Below are 23,513 nucleotides of genomic sequence, written 5' to 3'. Positions count from 1 at the left end.
GCATCCTGCTTCTGCCAGACCTGGTTCTTGCCGCTCAGATGAGTCAGGCTCAAGTTATGGCTTCCACTTGGACCCTCCCTTCTCCCCAACACAGTTCCCGGAATACAGACTTCTCCCTAGCTCTAAGGGTTTTCACAAGAACATTCGGAGATGTGATCAAGGCAAGCAGAAGAGATGTGGAAAGGACAGTGGATGGACAGAAAGAAGTTGACTTCTAGGCCAGGCGTGGTGGCTCATGCCTGTAATCCCAACTACTTGGGTGACTGAGGCAGGAGAATCACTTGAACCCGGGAGGCAGAGGTTGCAGTGAGCTGAGACTGCACCACTGCACTCTAGCCTGGGTATCAAGAGCGAAACTCCGTCTCAAAAAAAAAAAAAAAAAGAAAAAGAAAAAGAAAAAAAGAAGTTGATTTCTAGCAGATGACTAACAGATTATTCAATTAAACTGTCTCCTCCTTTAGTGTACATGATTCAAGGTAACCAAATTTATAGTGCAATTACTTACAATCTATATAGACAATTTCTATTCCCATTTTTAAAGTACCTAATCTAGTTTAATTTTAGGCCTGGACTCTAGTTCAAAATGCTGCAGTGTCATACTGTTAACTCCAGACAAAAGTGCTAGGGCATCCTTGTAAAGGCAGAGTTAACCCATTACCTCTTGCAAGGGAACCCTCTATGACTTTCAATTAAACCACAACCTTTGGTTTCTTACTTTCTAGCATCCTTCAGTCCCTTTCCCTTTGGTTTATTTTACTCAGGACTAAGTGTTTTAACTTACCTTCATGTATATCATCTTCTCCTCACTATTCTTTCCTATTTTCAGAGTAATGAAAAATGTTTGTGCTATACTAGTTTTGCTTCCCATAATCCTTTATTAATAAATTGACACTAACACAGATATTCAACGAAAAACCTGCATTCTGTTGCTCTTATATGGTCACTGTCACCTCAAAGAGTTGCTGAATTCTAATCCACAGGGCCACTAAGCATGTAGTAATGACATCTATTGATCATCATATGGAAATTAAAGAGCAAAGCGAAACACCAGTGAGCAGAGCTGAAGGCTTTGCTAGAATCGATCTCTGTTTATCCCTATGGCTTTGGAACAGTATATGCTTTGAAAGCCACTATGGTATGCACCTCAGTTTAATTCTTCATTTCTAGTAAAATATGAGAAGACCTAAAACTAGTGCTTACAGGTCTGTGTTACTTACATTTGGGACAGAGATGTAGAGCAAACCTTTTGAAGGCACACTTACCGCCTCTCTAGTGGGCGCCCGTCACTGGAGATGCTTCGAGGGATGTTGGCAGCTCTTTCTGGAGGAGGCATCTTCCCATCTCCTTTTCCGGCATTCAGCCGTGAGGTCATGGGACTCTGCACCTGGGATGGGACTTGAGGTGAATGAGGCCCCTTGCTGGCGTTCCTCTGCCATTTGTTATTATTTCGGAAGGGAAACTTGAATTCATATGAAACACCTTCATTCATTTTGTACTCCATAACTGGCATGCGGTAGGTTTCGGAGCAGCTCCTATTAGGGGCAAGAAACAGGGAGAAACACAACACATATTGTATTTTCTTGTTGGTGGAACCACATTGATTTTCATTAACACTTAAAATGGATCCAAAATTTCACCCTATGTTTCAAACCACCTTTCAATCTTTGGGCCTATACTTATTTTCTTTCCAAAAACCAGAACCCCAGGAAGTATTACAGTAGTATTTTCCTTTACTCAATCCCAACTGTTGAGTGTTAGATGTGGAATCTTTAAAAAACAGTGGGACCCACGGTCACCCTGGGGGTGGCCAGACTACTGAGACCTGAGGAGGAAAAGCCACCAGGACAGCATGACAGGGGCATACCTGAGAGCATGCAAGCAGCTTCACACACCCACCACTGCAGACTGCAACCAGGCTCTGAAAGGGTATACACGCAGCTTCACAAACCTGTCACTGCACGTTGTGACCGGGCTTCAAAAGGGTATACAAGCAGTTTCACACATCTGTCACTGCACATTGTGACTGGGCTCCAGAAGGGTGTGCAAGGGTGTCATGGTGTGCAGTGGCAGATGTGTGAAGCTGCTGGTACAACTCACATCTCCAAGGAGTACTTTCTTCTTGGGGTTTCCTTATCAGTCCCCCAAATCCCCCCAAAGCCAAGGGTGACCTTTATCTGGCCCTATGCTCAAGGCTCCACTCGATCCCTTTTATGTTTTAATGGCAATGGCTTTCAAAATTTTCAGATGACAACCTAAGTAAGAAATACGTTTCACACCAAGACACGGCACCACCACATACACACACAGATGCACATCCTTCCTCTCCTATCTTCCACTTTGCTATGTTCTGAATACATTTCATCCAAAAATACACTGGGTGCAACGTCCTAAATTGATTTTATAATCTACTTGAGAGTTACGGTCTGTAGTTTATAGAACATTGTTTTATGGCACATTTGACATTACTTTCAGTAGTTAATGACTGCTATGTCATAAAACTTTTTCTCTAATATTAAGGAATACTACTTTAGGCTCTGATAACATTTTAAGCTTTGATTCTGATATTTATGACAAAAATATGCCACTGCAACCCTTTTTCTTGGTTGTTAAAAGAGGTAATACACTGTGGTATAGTTTAGAGTCTTTCATTTCTGACCAAATAAAGCATATTATAAAGACCTAGTATTCTGGATCTGTAAATACAATGCAAAAATGTTACATTTTATCAAAGGATCATTGATTAAAATGTACAATAATCCACAGAAAAATTTCATATTTGTTCAAAATCAGGACTAGCTTTGCTTCTCATAAGCAATGCTCTGTTTTAACTTGTAAATTCAAAGAAAAACATCATCTATGCCCCTTTCTGTTGGCTGCTAGGAACCAGCACACGTACAGAACTTTATCATCATGTATTTTGGGGACCAACTTTCCAAAAATTTTCACCTAAGCCATGTTTTGCTTTCACTACTACCTCTTCCACCACAAATCCCCTAGCTAAGCTTCTATTTTGTGATACTGTACAACTACTTTCTTTCTTTTCTTTTTTTTTGAGACAATGTCTCGCTGACTCACCCAGGCTGGAGTGCAGTGACATAACCAAGGTTCACCACAGACTCAACCTCCTGGGCTCAAGTGATCTTCCCATCTCAGCCTCCTGAGTAGCTAGGACTACAGGTAGGCACTGCTACACCCCGCTAATTTTTGCATTTTTTGGCAGAGACAGGGTTTCATCATGTTGCCCAGGTTGGTCTCAAACTCCTGAGCTCAAATGATGTACCTGCCTTGGCCTCCCAAAGTACTGGGATTCCAGGCTTGAGCCACTGTGCCCAGGCCACAAGTACTTCCATAGGCTGTTTCAAGTCCATTTTGCATCAGGCAGAGAATAAAATAAATAAAGATAATGGTAACAGACACAATAACAATAATAATGTAGTATCAAACAGACAAGTTACTTTTATCTTTAGGCTTCTTCAAACACTCTTTGAAATAGTCTTTTAAACTGCTTAACATTTAGTATGAAAACTGGCTACAAGACTTCTCTGGTCAAAGATGCTGCCTTCCCCATAGTCTACATTTTATTTCCACTACTCATAACATATAACTAGCAACTTTCTTCATATCCTACATTGGCCAAATATAGTACGATAAAGTCTGAGCAGGGAGAGAAGATCATTCATAGACAATGAAAAAGCACAGAAGGTTCCACAGAGCTAAACTTTAGCTACTCGCCATTTCTGATTGCCTTTCATGGCCAGGGTAACCATCACTGGCTCCTGGTCTCTTACTTATTTCTGCAAAACAGAAGAATGATATGTAGAACCAGGAAGTACACAACAGACTGAAGAATGCAGATAAAATCTGGCTTTTAATGCTATGTATAAGCTTTCCTAAAAGAGTTTTTATTATATCATTCTAAGTAAAATTCTGTGTTGAGGAATGTTAACTCTAATAATACTTATACAATGAGGCAGGCAGTAATTTAGCCACATTACCCCAACTCTATGAAGTAGACGCTATCATTATTCCTACTTTACAGAGGAGGAAGCAGAGGTCTAGAGAGATTAACTTGCCCAAGTTTACACAGCCAGCAGGAGGCAAAGCCAGGATTTGAACCCACAGAATTAATCCACCTGTAGGTTAGTCTTATTTTAGTCATTAACTAAAACATTCCAATTCTCCAAGGAAAACTCAACAACTTTTATAAAACCCAATTAAAGAGCTATGGTCAGCAGGAATTACAATGTCAATGCTAAAAGTGACAAGAGGTGACCTGCTGAAACCCTAAATTAATGGAAAAGCTACTCATCTCCTCATTCTGTTTTTCAGTCTTTGTATTCTTTCTCTTTTAGTCTCTTATTTCTCATAACTCTCTCCTTTTTCCTTAAGGCCCTATGGAATAAAGAGAAATGGGTGACTAGGAAATTGAACAGATCACAATCTGGACTCGCGTGTTAGAAAAGTTTTATTTTTGAGGATGGCTTGGTCCCTATAAGCCATGTGACTCTGGCTTGGGATAAAAACACACAAACTCTTTAGATCAAAGCTCCTTATTTGAAAATTGAGAGATCTGAACCAGATGATTTCTAACTGCCCTCTTCACTCTAAAGCAGTATGCTTTAGCACTTTAAAATACTGGATTTTTAAAATGAAGAAACAATGGTGTGACCTGTTCTTATTTAAGAGGTAATTTGGTCTTATGTAACCAGTTTACTTTTAGCTTGTCATTTTGAATGGCGCTTGTTTTCTTTAAGAACTACAGGCTAGTGGCCCTCAACAGAATAAAGGGTTGGTCACTCCATGAGATACCATCCAGAACATCACAGTTTAGTCTGTTCATCCAGGTGCTTTTCATCTTGTCCTGGGAATGATGTTGAAGATCCAGAGGTCACAGACTAATCTATTGACGCTGGCTACATACTCCAGAGGGGCAACAGCTGAGAGGTGAAGAATCAGGCAAGTCCTGCATAAGGGGCCCGCTCACTCCAGGGAGGTTTTCCAGTGAAGTCTCCCAGGACTGCATCCATCGGGCTGTCATGCTAACTGGCTCCATCCACTTTTTGGACAGCAAATGTACTTCTCCTAATCTCATTCTTATCATTGTTTTAATAAAAATGAAGCTGCTGATACAGAAGTGCTGGGAAGGAAAGAGCATGGTCCTTTTAAATGATATGGAAGCGGGGAAGGGAATTGCTGGGTAGAGGAGGGCATGGTCCCTGGTTAGCACTCCAACCCCATGGATCTAGCTGAGGACAAGCACTCCTGCCTTCACACCCAGACGTTGCATTTCCCAAGACAACCCTGGCCTGGCACACCCCCATCCTGTGCCTATAAAAACCCAAGACCCTAGCAAGACAGGAACAGAAGTGCTGGACATAGAGAGGAGCACATTGGTGGAGGCACACACATGTGGAGGTACACACATGGGGCTGGACATCAAGAGGAACTCATCAACAGGCACCAGCAAAACCACGTGGAGTTTGGCTGGGGCAGTCGGAGGAGAGCCCAGGCCACCAAGCAGCCTGACTCCAGGAAAAACCATCTCCCTTCTGGCTCCCCCATCTGCTGAGAGCTACTTCCACTCTATAAAACCTTGCACTCATTCTCCAAGCCCACATGTGATTGTTTCTTCTAGTACACCAAGGCAAAAACCTCAGGATACAGAAAGTCCTCTGTCCTTGTGATAAGGCAGGGATCTAACTGAGCTGGTTAACACAAATCACTTACAGATGGAAAAGTTAAAAGAGCAAAACTAAAAGAGCACCCTGTAACACAGGCTTCCTGGGGCTTCAGGAGCTGTAAATATACACCCCCTAGACATTGCCGTGGGGTCAGAGCCCCAGAGCCTGCCCATCTGTATGCTCCCCTAGAGGTCTGAGCAGTGGGGCACTGAAGAAGTGAGCCACACCCCCATCACACAGGCTGTGAGGGGGACAAGGGAACGTTTCCCATTTTACTGCCATGAGGATTAAAAAAGAAAATGCAGGGCATATAGTAGGGGCTCAGAAAATTTGCTATACTCTCCCTATCCCTTCTTCTCTTCAAAAAAGTATAGTTTGGAAATAATTCATAAAAGGGTCTTCATATTTCCCAAGAACAGGAAAAAGAGCCTTGTTTTACATTTTATTCACTCATTCATTCATTTTGAAATGGAGTCTCCCTCTGTCGCCCAGGCTGAAGTGCAGTGGGGCAATCTAGGCTCACTGCAACCTCTGCCTCCTAGTGTAAGGCCGGTTGCCTCGCCAGGAGCTTGGATTGCACATCCCCCCCGCTCCCCTCCTGCCTTTTTTCCGAAAGCTTGGACATGCTCGGGTTGTTCCCTTTTCCCCTTCTCGCACAGCCTGGCTTTCCCTTAAAGAACCCAGTATGCAAGCAGGGTCTTGTGAATAGCAGTCAAGTCTTTCTAGCCAATAGCAGCTGAGTCTTTCTAGCCAATAGCAGCCGAGTAATTCTAACCAATAGCAGCCAAGTCCTGTATGCAAACAAAGGCTTGTAACCTTACCCAATAGTAGTCCTGCTCTCCCACAACCAATCGAGCTCCTTCACTCCCTATAAAACCCCACGTCTGAGAGGAGTCTGTGTGACTTCTCTGGTCCCTACTGTTGGACCGCAGAACCTCGCCTGGGAGCCTGAATAAGCCTTTCATATTGGATCTTCTTGTGTTGGCCTCAGTTTCTTCTTTTTAAACTCAGAAAGAACAAACCTTACACCTAGGTCAAGCAATTCTCCTACCTCAGCTTCCCAAGTAGCAGAGATTACAGGCATGTGCTACCATGCCCAGCTAATTAATTTGGTATTTTTAGTAGAGAAGGGGTTTCACCACATTGGTCACGCTGGTCTTGAACTCCTGACCTCAAATGATTCACCTGCCTCAGCCTCCCAAGGAATTACAGGCTTTACATGTTAATTAAATACCACTTCTTTGTTGTTGAACTACTATATGCATTTTTAAAAAGCTGCTTTTTCAAAATTAATGACTCTCCCATGTGAACACACAAATCCATGTGTGTTTATATTACATCCTGGGGGTGTTTGTATTACACATAGTCATCATCTCCCCCACCCCCTTGCCTGTGTCCCACTTGGGGTCCTGGCGACCCTAAGAACCACCAGGCTGATGGGCAGAGGAGCAGTTTGCCTCGAGGTCTGTCCTGCCTCTTGCTGCAGCTGCAGTGACTGGTGGTAGAGTCTACTATTCAAAGAACAGAGTAATTAGTTGCTAGAAAAACAGCAGTGGGAGTGTGAAAAGCAGAGGAGAAGAAAAAAATGACACAAGAGCATTATTCTATTTTGTTGAAAATTGTAACAAGGTGTTAATGCTTCAACTGTTCCTTTTGAAGCTATTTCTTTTTTTTTTTTAGAGATGGAGTTTCACTCTTGTTCCCCAGGCTGGAGTGCAATCTCAGTGCACTGCAAACTCTGCCTTTCAGGTTCAGGGGATTCTCCTGTCTCAGCCTCCTAAGTAGCTGGTATTACAGGCACCCACCACCACGCCCGGCTCCTTTTTTTTTTTTTTTTGTATTTTTAGTAGAGACGGGGTTTTGCCATGTTGGCCAGGCTTGTGTGGAACTCCTGATCTCAGGTGATCTGCCTGCCTCGGCCTCCCAACGTGCTAGGATTACAAGAGTGAGCCACTCCCCTCAGCCCTCTCTGAGGTTATTTCTAAAGGAAGGAGAGAGGAGCAGGCTTTCAGCCCTCCAAAGGAATCAAAGCAATTCCCACTTGCCCTGCCCAGGTCTGATGGCTTTTCAGATGGAAACTGTAGTGAAAGGGGCCCTGTGCAGTGCACTAATCCTTTCCCTAGCCTCCCCTCCTGGCACCCAAACGACAGGTCACTGACGGCTCCACTGGCTCCTCCGGGAAGGCCTGAGAGCCTCACAGTGCTGTGACAGCTCATTCACTCCCTGGTGTGCTGGAAGTGGCAATCATCCCATCTACCCCAATGCTGCCTGCAGCGATATCACATCAGTAGCTTGTGGAACCAGCCACAGTGGGAGTATCTGCACCACAGAAATCAGCAAATACTACAAATAAAGTTGTTTTTTCCCCCCCACAACAGAAAGCCAACTTACCAGCATAGCACTGCTGATTCTGGTGTATAAGGAAAGGATCTGTGCTCCAAGCACACAAAGTGGCAGTTCAGAGCCTGGATTCTGATGTTAGACATAAATTTGCCAGATGAGCTTAGCAAGTTACTAACCTTTGAGTCTTGGTTTGTTTTAAAACAGGAATAATACTAACACTATCACCAGAAAGGTTGTTGTAAGAATTAAATGCACTAATCCATAAAAAGGTGCTTTTTCCAGGGCCTGGCATATTAAAGCAAAAAACTCAGTACATTAGTTATTTTCACTGACACACCACAATATACCTAGTCTAGTATACCTTCTATCATGGCTCCATCTATCCAGGTCCAGGTCTCTTATCTGTCTTTCTAGTAACAGGTATTTACAATGCCAATGTCAGTACTGTTGTCTCATTCCACCCACAGTCACACAAACCCATTTCCCTCTCCTTTCCCGCATATAACTTTGGGAGCTTAGCTACAAGGGAAAGACCTCTGAGAAGGCAAGATGGCATCACGAGGTCAAAGGCTCCATATTTCAGTAGATAGTCCTTAGACTAATGTCTATAACTCTTTACTGTAGGTAACTAAGGTTGACAATTTACAAAGATTAGTTATCTTCTCCCGTTTTTAACTGACTGTTCAACGCAATAAAGCAGACAATTTGAAGGAGAGACAGCAGAGAAAGAGACAAGAGAAGGAATGCAGCAAGGCTGGAGACTGTCATAAGCAAGAACCCCACTGCCTCAGTGAGCCACCTCACATCGTTTTTTGAATCACAGTTCAGCACATTACTTAACATTTAATGATGATATACTTGGGGAAACCACAAAAAGCTAATAGGGTTCATTAGGCCTGGTTAACTAGGGCAGGGTATGTGGGTAGGGCAGTTTCTGAATATTTCCTTCTCTCTAAAACAGGTGAAATTAAAAGTTCATATTTTGATTCCCAGGGAAATGCAGCCATCCAAAAGGCAGTTCTTCAAATTATCAGACAAAGGAATTTTTCTATATTTTGACATACACATATAATCCCTGGACCCCCTAGGTGGTAAGCAGTATTAGGAAATACTACCCTGAGCAAAGTATATAAAGCACACACACGCACATGCATACACACACACACATATATTTGCTGCACTTTACTTTTTTTAAAAAGACACAAATAGCCCATCATCACCATTAGCTTTCTACCACCTGATATTCATAAATACATGAGAGCTCAGGGTGTAGGACTGGTCATCTTAGTGGGAAAACAGGACACAGAACACTGTCTTGGCTTTAGAAAGCCTAAGAATCAATTACCAAAGCTTAAGATAAATTCTTGGAAAACAATAGTATAAAATAAAAAGATCTTAAAAACTAGTAAAAAAAGCATGTACGTGTCCAAAGGAGAAAATAAACAGTTGATTAAATTTGTTCCACCAAAAAACCTTCCCAGAGACAGAGAAATTAAATTTTCAACAGTGTTGCTGGCTTGGCAGGAGCTGTGGGGGGCTGGGTAGGGCAGGGAGCTCCTAGGCTTTCCCTTCTGGAAAAGACTAGGAACCAAAATGCCAAAGTATCATGAGCAGAGGCAGTTCACCTGAAGCCAATCCCTAGTACATGCAGATACAGTTAGGAAAAGCAGCTGCCAGGCTAAGACAGCAAAAGTCCAAACAATTGCTGAGTTTTGGGAAGCAATTGGGAGAGAAAAGAGAGTAAGAGCATCATGGAAAATAAAACAAAAAAAATTTGACAATTTGAGATGCTGAGTGTCTTTTAATGTTAAGTGTTTAATGTTTCTCAGCTCCTATTGGAAGATTCTTAAGACGGATATTGCCAGACTTCTCTATCTGTAATGGCAACTTTATATATTCAGAGATGTAAATACCAGGAATGGTCTCATTTAGTCACTCTTTCCAGCTGCTGTTGCCACACACTGAAAGGGAGCTTCGTCCTGAGTCAGGTTCCACAAATGAAACATTCAGCATCACATGTAATCTATTGTTCTACACAACACCTTACCCTCCTACCTGCTAAGAGATGTTCTACATGGTACACAAACCCTGCACTCAAGTCTCAGGCCCACAGCTGCCTCTTCAGACCTACCTCCGTGGAGTGCAGTCATCATGGGGAGGAATGATGACAACCTTCACCGTGACAGATGTTCTCAGGAGATCGATCATCTGCTCATGGCTAAGAGTGGCTACAGCCACCTTGCAGATCTCCACCAGGCGACTGCCCTGCCTCAGCCCTGCCTGCCAGGCATAACCGTAGGGCTCCACATCCGCCACGATGCCCTCATAGTTGACGTGGAAGCCAAGCTGTCCTAGCCCATTTCTTCGCAGAGTCATCTCCACTGATTCACAGCCTTTTGAAACAAACTAGACAAGGAAACAAAAGATATTGTGGTTTAAAGCAATAGGGTATTAAGTGGTGGGCACGGAACTGAAAAATCATTGCAAGAAGGGTTAGTTTTGAATACCTTATTGCCAGCTGAAGAGCAGTCTGGTTATTTCTTCTTCACTAGTCTCCTATTCATTAGGCCAAAAGGAATATACTTGTTGCATCCAAAAAGCTCAACGGCTTCCCTGAAGTTACAAGGAAACCTCTAACAGAGACCTACAGGGAGCTGGCAGTAAATAGAAACCATATACTGCTACTTATTTCGCCTTTGTAAAATTCAAGGCAGCAGATACTCAAGCAATTCTTTCACCACCACCAGCAGATGACTGGGCTGCAGCATCAAGGAACAGGTCACAGGCAAATGGATTACACACACACACACACACACACAGAGTAAATGTGTCTTTCCCAACTTCTTCTACCTTTCTGAAACATCCGTGGAAAACACAAACATGAGGTAAACTCTGTTTGCTTCACACATCAAGCGCGTTTTCAGAGGAGCTAACAACAGAGTGCAAGGTTCAGTAACTTGGCTCTAGTCTGTATTGAAAGCTTTATGAAAGAGAAATGGTATGTAAGGAAGTGGAAAGAAAGACTCACCTGCAACCTTTTGACAATCTCTTTGATCTCCTCGTTGTTAATAAAACTCTCCACTGAAACACATTCTCCTCGTTCATAGAAGATTTTGAGGCTAGTGTCAGTGGAAGTCCACCCTATCACATCTCTACAGGAACAATTGAAGACCACGCTCTTTGTTTCCTGTTCAATGAGCACGATGAACTCATTGGAGATCCCTAAAAGGCAGTCTAGTTCCATGGCCTTGCTGTAGTCTTTAGCCCGGACCACCCACACAATGGCTCCCATGCTGCTGAGCTCAGCTCCTGGGTATGGCTTAGACTTTTCCTTCTTCTTGGAAGCCAGAGAGATGAATGGAAACTTGCCAGAAGGGTCGATAGGGGTGTTGGTGACATTCTTTTCTGCCAGATCTTTCAGGTATTCCTGGCGAGTCCGAGTTGCCATAGCCCGGAACTTCTCCGATTTATGAGCAGCATTTTCTGCGTTTATCACTTTGGCCAAAAGAAAGTCCCTGAACACATTTGACTTAGGGAAAGTGACCCCTTTAGGAATGGGAGGACCAAAGGAAGGCACATCTCTGGACCTGGTAACAGCCACACTGAGAGACAAAGATCAAAGAGAGCCATGTCAGTACTTCTCAGTCTCACAACATCAGAATAAAATATACTTTCTCTCAAAGACAGAGACGTACCTCAGATGCAAACTAGTTGCTTATTTTGCCATGAGAAACAACATACATTTCTGCTTAATCCAAGCATATTTTTTCATTCAATCACATTTAGGATTTATACAACATAAATTTTTTTCTAGGCCAAAAACAAACCTCCCCAAATCCCAAAAGCTTATGCTATTAACTTTCTTTACTAGACAGGAAACTTACCATAACTCCATGGAAAAAAAAATAGGTTTACTGTAATATTCTGCATAAGACATTTTAAATCCTACTAATAATTTTTTTTGGGGGGGTTACTATAACCACATCGTCTTTCAGAACAAGCACACATTCTGTGAGAACACAAATGTGTTCTCCATTTTAGATATGATGTCTATAAGCAGAGAGCTTATACTGAAAATACCAGAAGATGCATGCCATAAAAGAAATGAATTATATTTTAATAAAATTTAACTAGTATTTTTTGGCCTAAGTGTGAGTCATTATGTAACCAGATTAAAAGTATAATTTTAAAATGAAAATTGGCATCTGAGTAATAGTATGAGAATAATCTTTATGTAATATCAACAATGCTTTAAAATCATATCTTTAAACTGAACTATTCCTTGGTCTTTTTGGTATTTTATTCTGACAGTCTATTTGTAAGAAAAATGTTTTCCTTCTTCCATTCTTCTAAGCAAGATTGATATAAAAAAGCCTATTTCAGTCATTTCTTCTGAATATATATTTAAAATTGGGCCTAAGAAAAGGATCATATGAACATCTGTAATAACCTATTATTTTTAACCTCAAAAGGAAAAAAATCTTCTCCTAAAACAACAAAGGAAGTTGTTGAAATAGAAAGAGAGAGGTTGCGTGTTTTATATCATGTTCCAAGATTTTAGTGAAGCTTGACATGGCTGGAAATAATGATTCCAACACATCAAATATTCCTCCTTCCAAATTAAAAGTGAGCAAATTATGCAATTATACTTAGTATTAGGGAAACAATAAAAAAATCTGTTTCTCTGAACTCTTGGAATAGAAATGGCATCATCAGAGAGTATGCATCTTTCAAATAAAATTAAAGAGTTTTGTTTCACTTTTTTTTAAAGAAGGGTTTTGCTTTAAGATATTCAGCTCTGCTTTTCAAGAAATAGTTATTTCTTGTGAAAATAAGAAAAATAAAAATCAGCAACCTCAGGATGCAATTATATTTTTGGTGGAATGGAAAAGCTACATGCTCAGAAGATGCCATGGGATGGCCTGTTTGTGGTTTCACAAGTATATTTTTAAAAGACTACTTAGTTCACTTCATAACAAAGAAAGGTGGCAAGCAACACTCCATTTTCTAACTGGAGTAGAGAATTCAGAGACTTCCATACAGCTTAATTATACCAATATGTATCAGGAAGGCAAATTTTCTTATCTATTGTGAACTGCCTGACTTGAATGCTGACAGCTGTATAATTTTAATTTGATCATGTTAATTTTTTTTCTCTTCAAAGCAAGCAAAAGATGCTGAAATCCAGGTTTGCTAGATTTTTCTAAGTGGAATCCTATAAGAATCCAGAAATATTTAATAACTTTCCTTTTAAAATTTGCAATTTTTCATCTGCTAATTTCACTCAAATTGTTATTCTTTCTCAGAAAATATCTGTGATTTTATTTTAAATAAGGAGAGCAAAATGCTCAGCAGAGGTGTGATTATAAGCACCCTCCATCTACTTGCCCATTTAACTGGTTTTCTACAGATCCATTTATTAATTGATAGAACTTTAGACAAACATACACTGAAAACCTACCAATAATTAAAGCAGTTATAACGAACTGTGAAGAAAAGAACTGAATCTTTAACATATAATTTTCAATGATTCACTGTGGTAGGGAGATAAATGATACAGGCACCGAAATCAGCTTTGCATAGTCAGAAATAGAATCCTTACAGAAGATGAGGAAGATGATACCCTGGAATGCTCTTTTCAAATAAAAAATTCTGTTTTGGATAAATCAAACTGGCAAGGTTTCTACAAAGTTAAAAGCTCATTAATTTAGATGCCACAAATTCTGAACTCTTGATAATAAGTCTTGGGTTAAGCTAAACAGAATATTTTTGCCTCTGTAAGAAAATAAGCCGTTCTAGAATCTCAGTTTGCTATATGTAATTACTTAAGATATATTAATTATAAATGGTTCTTGGTATTTTTAAAAGCAGATTCCAAAGGGCCTCTGCTTGGCCATGCTTATGTTAGCCTAGTTGGCAATTCTGTGCCTTCTTGGAAATAATACGTGCTTTAAAATCATAGCCAAGCTTTATTTACCCAGCATTGTTGAAGACTGGAACGTTCCACTCAAGAGGGTTATCTAGATGACAGAATTCAGAGGCTACAACACTGATGGAAAGTTATCACAGGAAGGGAACTTAGAGAACTCAATGTTCCTCAAATTCTTCCAATAAAATCTTGGATTTCATCTGAAAATTCACCCCAATTTTATATTCCACGGAAAAATATTTCTGTTCATTTCAACATAAAAATATCTTCTCACTCCAAAATCTCTGGGTACACTGAGGGACCAGGAAGGTGTCTTGTTTTTATTCTGTGGTTTGACATCTTTCCGAACCTCCGGTTGAGCAGCTGGTACAAATTCTTCACTTCTCCAGGAAACAGATGCAGAGAAGTAAAAGGGTTTGCCCAGATTTGTCAGAGAGAGCCAGGATTGGAATGTAAGCTTCTGGACAGCCAAGAGAGTGCTCCACGACAAGCCCACACTTACTCCCTCTGAGGAAGTGCTTTGAAACCTTCTACTCCTGAGGTGCCTGCTAAAAGGGACCATCCCCATGGGTTACATGGCCAAAGAGACGATGTGGCTGTTTCTAGTTGATATGGGCCATGTAACATTGGTTGGCATCAAACAGCTTGGATGAAGTAACAAGTCTTTATACTTACGGCAAACTTCAAGCTTACACATAAAAACGTCCCAAAGACTTCTAAACAGAAGTTTAGTGGATAAAAAGTGAGAAAAATAAGACATTTTAACTTTGGAAGCACCATGGAAAACCAGTAATAACCAACAATCCCCAGCCTAAAATTTAAAAGGAAGGTGACACAGAAAACATCAAATGGTAGAGGGAAGTCTCCTCTTCTTGGAGCCTAGATCAGATTAACTGGCCAGGGCAGCTTCCAAGAAAGCAGATCTGGGCAAAGGGCAGGAAAGATCAAACATGTGCCAATCATTCTCTTGATTTCTAATAATACTGATCTACCAGCCATTGAGCACCTACTATGCACTAGGCACTGTGCTCATGTTGAGGATAAAGGGTGAGGATGTCCTGGGCTTAGCCCTCCTCCAGAAACTCAAAGTCTGGTGGGAGCCACAGCCAATGGTTTGAGTCTTCTACTTGAGAAGTACAGGGTGCTGCTGGTAGCACTTAGGAAAGACACTTTAGTCCTGGGAAGTCCAGGGAGCCTTCTCAGAAAAAAGAAAAGCAAGAATTCATCAGATGAAGTAGGGGCAGGGGAGTGTGTGAAAGGAAGCCTTCTAGCCCAAGAGCAGCATGTGCAGAGTGGAGGGGCACAGCACGCTGTTCTGGGGAGTGGTGAGTGGCTCCAAAGGAGCGAGGTAGGCATGGCGTGCAGAATGGTAGATGAGACTGACTGACAGGAGGCCAGACATGAAGGCTCCCATGCAGTAAGCTATGCTCGCAAGTCTGAACTTTTCTCTAAATGCTTTTAAGCACAATGAATGATGTAATCAGACTCTTATCTTAGAAAGGTCAGCTGCAGTGGACAAAAGGGATGATGATCAATTGAGGCTTAAAACAAACCTTCTTAGAGAAATTTTGACCACTTGACCTTCTTGGATTTTTCTTCTTCTCAGCCGAAGCTTGCAAATTCTTTTTTTTTTTTTAAAGAGAGGAAAGAGGATGGACATAGACATTTAATGGACATGCATCACACTTCCTCTCTGCCTATGCTAGACATTTTACTTACAGGATTTTAAGTGGATGTCAAGCAGCTTCCCACTGCTTGTTAAGAAGTTTAACAATTTGGTCTAACTCCAAGTGCTTTTTGTACTACATCATACTGATTCCTTTCAACAGTTATTACATTTTAATTACCAGGTATGGAAACCTCTCTGAGAAGAGTAACATAAATTTCTACCTTCATATACATACCTACTGACCACAATTTAACATTTGCTTTGAAGACTCAGGGTCATTGTTATAACTACTTATTACTATTCTAGTTTTAAAATGATAAAAATTATTTAATTTCATCAAATAGTGTGTCAATGTTCCAATTTACAAATGTTTAGGATGTCCTAAGATCTTCTTTAGAGTCTTTTTCTCTAAACTGGAATCTAAATAGGGTCCACACATTGCAATTAATTCAGCTTTTAAAAAAATATTTTATTCTATAGATTCCCCTCCATTTTCTCACTATTTCTTACAACGTATTTATTGAAGAAATTGGGCTTTTTGTCTGCACAGTTATCCAGTGTATGAATTTTGTCAATTACAAACATGTTCCTCTGTCTTTTGTATTTCCTATAAATTGGCTTGTCTGGAAGCTTGATGAGATTCAGATTTAATTTTTTTTTGGGGGGGGCAAGAATAATTCATAGGTGAGGTTGTATTCTTCCATTATGAGGCACACATTTGTCTCTTTTTATGGGATTTGCATCCTTTGGTGATCAATGCTTAAATCCACTAATTCATTAGTTGTTGAAAAATGGTATTATTCTATACTGTGTTTTCATAGTGAAGCCCTCAGGACTGACTGAAGCATACAACAGTCCCCCTTATCTATGGTTTGCTTTCTGTGGTTTCAGTTAGCCCTGGTATAGTACAAAGAGGTATTTTGAGAGAGACACCACATTCATATAACTATTATTAAAGTATACTGTTATAACTGTTCTATTTTATTAACTACTATTAATATCTTACTGTGCTGAATTTATAAATTAAACATTATCATATAGGAAAAAAACATAGTGTATACAGAGTTAGGTACTATCCGTGGTTTTGGGCCTCCTCTGGGGGTCTTGGAATATATCCCTGACAGATAAGGGAGGAATTACTGTATTTGGTTTTTTGGTCCAAAATCAAATAACCCCAGACTGCTATGCTGATTGAATTCATATCTTTGATGCTAAGAGTTTTTCAGCATCTCCTCTAACAATAAACAAATATTTGTTTCCAGCATACACTCACTATTAACAGCCCCTTCATCTTTTTTTATTTTGTTGCTTCTAATCTTCTCTATCAACTGGGATCAGACAATTAAGGTCACTGCAATGATACAAATGAAACAATGGAGACTGGAGGGCTCCCTGATCGGTTATAGGATAAGTTTTAGCATGCAGACTTAGTGACTAATTTCTGAGTTCTTGGCTACATGATGACTCACATTAATTGCCCTCTGGAATTAGTCTGAATTAGGTAGTTACTCCTATGTAGGCTTTCTAGTCTCCAGGGAGATATAATACCACATTATTTTGAGATCTCATCTCTGCATCCACTATAGGGATTTTTCTCTCTTTGTTCTGTTATATCGCATCGTCTAGAGTAGTTTCTAGCACATATATGCTAAGGGCTGGATAAAGAACTAATAAAAAATAAATGAATAATGACAGTCTCCAAATTTATCTTTCTGTGTACAAATTACCTAGCATGGTAACACCGGATAATTTTTCCTAGAATTCCACTTACGTAGTGTTGAACTGATGGTCTAGCATACCGGGAGCCTCCACTATCCTTTCTGCATTAGTTATCTTGCCTGCATTAGTTATCTGTCCTGCATTAGTTATCTGTCCTGCATTAGCAGCCTTTTTATTGTGCTTTCCATTCTCCTTCCTATCTCTAGGCTTCTATCCTTTCTACTGACCACTCCTAGAATGATTTCTCTTTTTCCCATTGAATTCCATCCACTTATGCTTTAACACACACTCCAAATCCCAGCTTCTCATAAATATCCATGTAACTTCAGCCTCTAATGACCTGACACCTCTCTGCACTATTATAGCAGGACACTCTTTCAAGGAAACTTTTCCCCTTTCCACAGTTCAGATACCAGGTAGGTGTAAGTAAATAAATATATGTGTGTTCATGGTGGGGAAAGTTGGGACCAAGAGGTTTTAAATGCTTAAAAGCACTTGGGGTACAAAAAATAGTTAGAAAGAATGAATATATCCTAGTATTTGCTGGCACAACAGGATGACTATAGTTTTTAAAATAATTTTTACAGTTAAAAATAATTTAATTGCACATTTAAAAATAACAGTATAACTAGATTGTTTGTAACACAAAGGATAAAAGCTTGAGGTGATAGATACCCCATTTACCCTGGTATGATTATTATACACTGCATGCCTATATAAAAACATCTCATGCATCCCCAAAATATATACACCTACAATGTACTAACAAAAACAAAAAATTAAAAATAAATTAAAAAAGCATTTGAGTTACTCTAGCTGTATCACTTAGGGATAAAATTAAATTAGATTTAAATAAAACGAGTATAAATCAACCGATGTCTAAGTTTATCCACCAAACCACCTCTAATAAAAGAGGCCTATAAATTCATATCCCTAGTAGTTAGAGGAGTGGCTGGGTTTGAGAAAAACTCACGGTTGTAAAAATTCTTTGAAGACCGATGTTTTCTCTGAAAATTGGTATTTTCCATTCCACCTCAGAATACATTATTTTCATGAGAAAATAAGCTCATCCTCACCCCTCCCTCAACATTAAAGACTAGAAGAAAGGTGCTCTATTTATTCTGTGACTTCAAACACTTTCTGACATCATCATCTACCCAGGAGGTATGCCTGCCTCTTTTGAGAAGGATGGCAAAAAAATTACTGATCTTTATAAGTTTACAATAGGCAAAGGTCACTACTCTATAATCTCTTGTGATTTCTTTCAGTGATGTTACAAACTGATATGTTCTCTTGGATTTATAAAAGGGCCAAAATTCAACGCTTAAAAGCTGTGTGCTGGCCCTTCAAATAAGCCTGGTAACTAAGAAATTCCAGACGTGCTCACATGTCTTGAGCAGGGGTGTTCAGTATACCGCTCCCCACAAAGACTACTAGTGTTACATGATGGGGTTAAAAAGATGGGCTCTCAGTCAACAGATTAAAAATAAGAGAGAGAAGGTAAAAATCATAATTTTCAGGAGAGGGGTGATAAAAATAAAAAAGCAAAGCACTGAAGAAGGCAAACACACCTGCCCTCAGCAGTCTGTTTAGACTTGTGCGGTCCATTACAGTGGCCACTGGCCAGCTGTGGCTACTGAGCACTTGAAATGTGGCCAGTGCGACCAAGGAATATCAAATTGTATTAAATTTTAATTAATATGTGATTTAAAAACTGATACTTAATTCTGTTATTTTAAAGCTTTGAAAAAGTCCATTTGGAAGAATCTGGGTGTATTAAATCTACTTTTTCAACTGTAAATTTCATGAAATCTAAATATAGATTAAGCATCACCAATGAAAATTTAGCCTCCTAATTGAGATATGCTGTAAGTCTAAAATGTACTTCAGGTTACAAAGGCTTAGTCAAAAAAAAAACATGTAAGATGTCACAGTAATTGTTAAATGCTGGAAAAATTAATGTTGAAATAATACTTAGATATATTAAGTAAATAAAATGTATAAATGGATCAAAAAGTGTTAACATTAATTTCATCTATATCTTGGCACTTTTTTAAAAATCTGGGTATTAGAAAATGTAAAATTAATATACAGTTTGCATTATAGTCCCATTGGACGGTACTGATTTAGACAAGGGTTTGAAATTTCAAAGAAGAAATTTTCTTTAAAAGAAATTACATAGCTTTCTACTCCCCAAACTTTGTAGTGCCCATTCAAAATGGGTTTAGCTTTCTACTAAAAGTATGAAGTGGTATGAAATCCTTTGCATGAATCTAGTACATAGCATGTTTGAATTGCTCAGAGTATTTTCTAAATGCAAGCAGTTATCCATCCCAATTATAGCTGATGGCTCAGTGCTTTCATTCTACAACTAACCAGAGCAGCTTTCAGACACTATTTCCTTGATAAGAGGTTTCAGATCTAGGTCTTCATTGTTGGGGTTTCTACCCCAACTCTAGGAAACTACAGACATCCTTGGTCTTGGGTGTTCACCTAGGCTCAGCACTTGAGAAGTTCTGGAACAGCCTCTGTGTTGGGAGCTAGGAGTGTAAAACTCAGCTTTCCCAGCATGTGAGAGAGACAGCATAGCAGCATGGATAAGAGACTGGGCTCTAGAATCGGACTGGCTGCATCCCTGACTAATTCTGCTCAAAATACTAGCCAGCTAACCTGAGGCAAGTGACCTGGCTTAAATTTCATCATCTGGAAATGGAAATAAAAACAGTACGCATCTCAAAGGTGTTAAAGATTAAATGGGATATACATGTAAGATGTCTAGAACAGTGTGGGGCTTATAACAAGAGCTCAACCAATGCAGTTATTAGGATATGTGCAAGGAAGGTGACAGCCAGCAGGAGACCAACATAACCTCTACTTGTTTTTTTCTCTAAACTATGCTTACTCTACTCCTAGAATTAATTTGTCTTACTCCTAGAAATAGACAATGTGGATCCCACAAACTGTCAATCTGCATTGGTTACTGTTCATGGAGGCAACATTTTAGGATGGAAAGATTTGCTAAATTGTCCATATTTTGAAAGGACTGACGCATATATTAGAAACATCTTACAAATGCCAGAACATTATCCTTACACACTCTGGCACTACACCCATATCAAGCCAGCATCACAGGTCCCTATACCCTTCAACTCCTAACTCTCCAATATTCTTACAAAGAAAGGTCTCTGCAGATAGAGGCCTGAATTCTGATACTCATGTGACTATGTCAACAAGTGTCACTGAATGCTAAATAAAGTACAGAAGCGCTTTTAAGCTTGTAGTCAGAGTGCTAATGTGAATCATGTAAGTTAGAGGCAATGATTTAGGCTTCTTTAATAACAATGCTTTTCAAAAAATTAATTTCTCTTCCCTATATATTATAATTGTTCTTCTCTGCTCTTGGCATGCCAAAAGAAAAATATAATTAGCAGCATGAGTAATTAGTTGGTTGGTGACCAGATGGTATGGATGAAGGACATCACCTAAGGAGGAGGTGCAAATGGAAACGGCAGGTGTCTAACCAACATGCCTGGGTAATGTCAATGCCACCAGATTACGTCATCATGTGAATTCAGCCATCCGCACACACCGTTTAAAGACAAAAAGAAATAGTAATAGATTTCCCATTGCCACTTTAGAATGCAGAGCTAGATAGAGCCTCTGTGTGATAACCAGTCAACATTCATAGAGCCCCTGCTGTGACACCCATACACACCTATAACAGACACTGTCAGAGCAGGGATTGTGCACCCTGACGATGACGAAAACGTGCTGGAAGTGGGATCGGATGTTTTTTGGGCTGAATGGCTGTGCTCCAGGCTCTTGGAAAACAATTGTTACAATATCATTTCCAATGTGCCGCTTCCTTAGGAGCTACAAGAAAAAATAAGCAACCAACATAAATGACAATAATTTGCTCCACCCCATTTCCCTTATGTGGTTATATTTAAAACATTCATTATTAATCAGTACTCATTAAGGTAGGTAATCTACAAAGTTACTGTCAATGTTTTAGCCTGCCTTATCATTCCCTCAAAGGAAGAACATGGAAGCGAATATTCTGAAATTTGCATAAAAGATATAGCCATTCAAATAGATCTACCCAATATCTGGCATACTATGCCAGGTCCCAACATCTCCAAATCCTCAGTTTCTGTAACAACATTTCTGTTCCATTTTCACATAAGAAAAAAACGTGCCATGGGAAGATTTTTAGAGATGAGAATGGCTGAAATAATCACAATGTAATTTATGTTCTAGTTTAATCGGCTTCACTGAAAGAAAATAAGGCTAAGGTGTTTTCTGATACACATTTTGTGTCACAAGCACGGCATGTAGAAAAGTATAATATTCCAGAATGTTTCAACAATTAAAAGCAGGTAAATCTCAAGTTTAAACAGCTTCTTTAATTGCAATGAAAGCTGCTTAGGGACACCCTGTTTCATATTCAGTGGGTGTTGGATGCGTGGCTTTCAAACCCAGGCATCCCAGGTCATCCTAGATCAATGCCTTTCAGCAGTTAATTCAATAGTGTAAAGAAAAACTGAACAAAATTTGTGTTTCTCATACTTATTATATGGAGGCTCTTAAAAAAGAAAAACAACTGTGACATTTATATAAACTATCCATTAGATATAATCTTCTTCTTATAAAACCTGTATTTAAAAAAAGTCTCTAGTGACGTTAAGGCACACAAATTGCATACCAGTAAAATCAGTGATCTAGTATTGGCTGCCAGCTGGGAGAGACAATAGCCTTTTAGATTACGATTGAGAATTGGGAGTTAGAATGTTTAGGAAATGTACTTTTAACCTTAGAAATTTGAAAGCATCCCAAATTGTCTTCTAATGAAGCAGTTTATTTCCGAGTTCATTTCTAAATATGATATACAATCAGATGTTATGAAAATAAACGCTGGTGTGCACTGATTGCTCTACAGAACATACCAATAATTAAAGATTATTAATCTCCTCAAGATTGTGGATGTATCAAAAACAAATACTATTTATCTACATGTTGTGCCATTCCTGCAATGTAATTCTTTCTTCAAAATATGGCTTGACATATAAAAATAAGGGTCTTAATAAAAGACCCAAATGGAAACAAATCAATTTTTCCATATTTACTATATATTATGAAAAATAGTATTTATATTAGAAATGCTTGCAAAAGAATTTTTAATGATACATTTTTCCTGTTTTTTTCCTCCCCACCCCCCCGCCACCAAGCATAAAGTAATCTATATAGAGGAAAATAAATTTTTTGGCTAGAGAGTGAAAATTTCTTAATATGTTACAGTACCAATTTATTTCTCATTATGATTTAGGACTGTTCACATTTTTGCCTTGATTGGACTCCAAAATTAAATAATTTAGATAGCTGCCATTTAAATGCCAACTTTCTCTGCCTGGTACTTCAACTCATTTAGTTACAAAAAAAAATCCAATCTTGTTACTAAACTTTCTACCCTTACAAATCTCATCTTTCTCTTCTACGTGATCAGACAGAATAAGCCTTCATGCCCTCTTTAAGGATCATTTGTTAATGTTCTTAAATTTTTTATCTACTGACTGGTCAGAATAATAAGTTTAGTATGCCTTTCTTAGCATGTTTTTCTTTCAAAGAGAGCTAAAATTTGGAATTTGCATAAAACAAGTTATCAACAAAATACAGATCAGGGAGTTCATCTTAAAACAGGTTTACTTCAGATTTATAGCCAATTCATTGCTTTGCTACCCATTTTTTATTATGCTGACAATCATGAAAGGCAAAACTCTGTTACCTAGATTTGTGATTTAATCAAACCTAAAGTGATAAAATGTTAGATTGGAACAGTGTTTGGTTAAATTCTGTGAAAGAGGATGTGATTCATTCTGCAGCTGTCCTGTGCTCTGTTAGCACAACATTTGACAAAAAACAGAAATCCATATCCATTTGAAGGTCAGAAGTAAAACTGGACTGCTCAAGTTTGTAATAGCTTTTAAAAGAAGAGGTTGTTAGTTCTCTGATTCTTTTAAATTTCAGTTTGCTATTATTTATTTTGACATATTTTTAAAAATCAACTACCACATGTTCCCTAAAACAATACTGCCAGTTTCCAGTTTGCTTTGTAACAATCTGTCACCTCTTAGTTTCCACATTTTACTACCTCACTTGCACTTTAGTAATTAGG

General features: G+C 39.3%; 1 protein-coding gene across 13 annotated transcripts in view; it reads right to left on the bottom strand.

The window, feature by feature from the left end:
• SIPA1L1 (signal induced proliferation associated 1 like 1) overlaps window positions 1-23,513 on the bottom strand; it is a 385,273-nt gene that overhangs the window by 53,367 nt on the left and 308,393 nt on the right. For all 13 annotated transcript variants that reach the window (XM_064374995.1, XM_064374996.1, XM_064374998.1 and 10 more), the window contains 4 exons: window positions 21,057-21,214; window positions 11,053-11,626; window positions 10,156-10,430; window positions 1,263-1,532 (listed from right to left, as the gene is read on the bottom strand). In XM_064374995.1, the coding sequence (XP_064231065.1) occupies window positions 1,263-1,532; window positions 10,156-10,430; window positions 11,053-11,626; window positions 21,057-21,214 (1,277 nt within the window). The remainder of the gene's footprint in view (window positions 1-1,262; window positions 1,533-10,155; window positions 10,431-11,052; window positions 11,627-21,056; window positions 21,215-23,513) is intronic.

This window comes from Aotus nancymaae, unplaced genomic scaffold, assembly GCF_030222135.1.
Source record: "Aotus nancymaae isolate 86718 unplaced genomic scaffold, 86718_ANA_hifiasm-v0.15.2.pri h1tg000011l, whole genome shotgun sequence".
In the NCBI taxonomy this organism is placed as follows: Eukaryota; Metazoa; Chordata; class Mammalia; order Primates; family Aotidae; genus Aotus; species Aotus nancymaae.
Note: the sequence above shows the minus strand (reverse complement) of the source record. Positions and strands in the feature narration are given on the sequence as shown.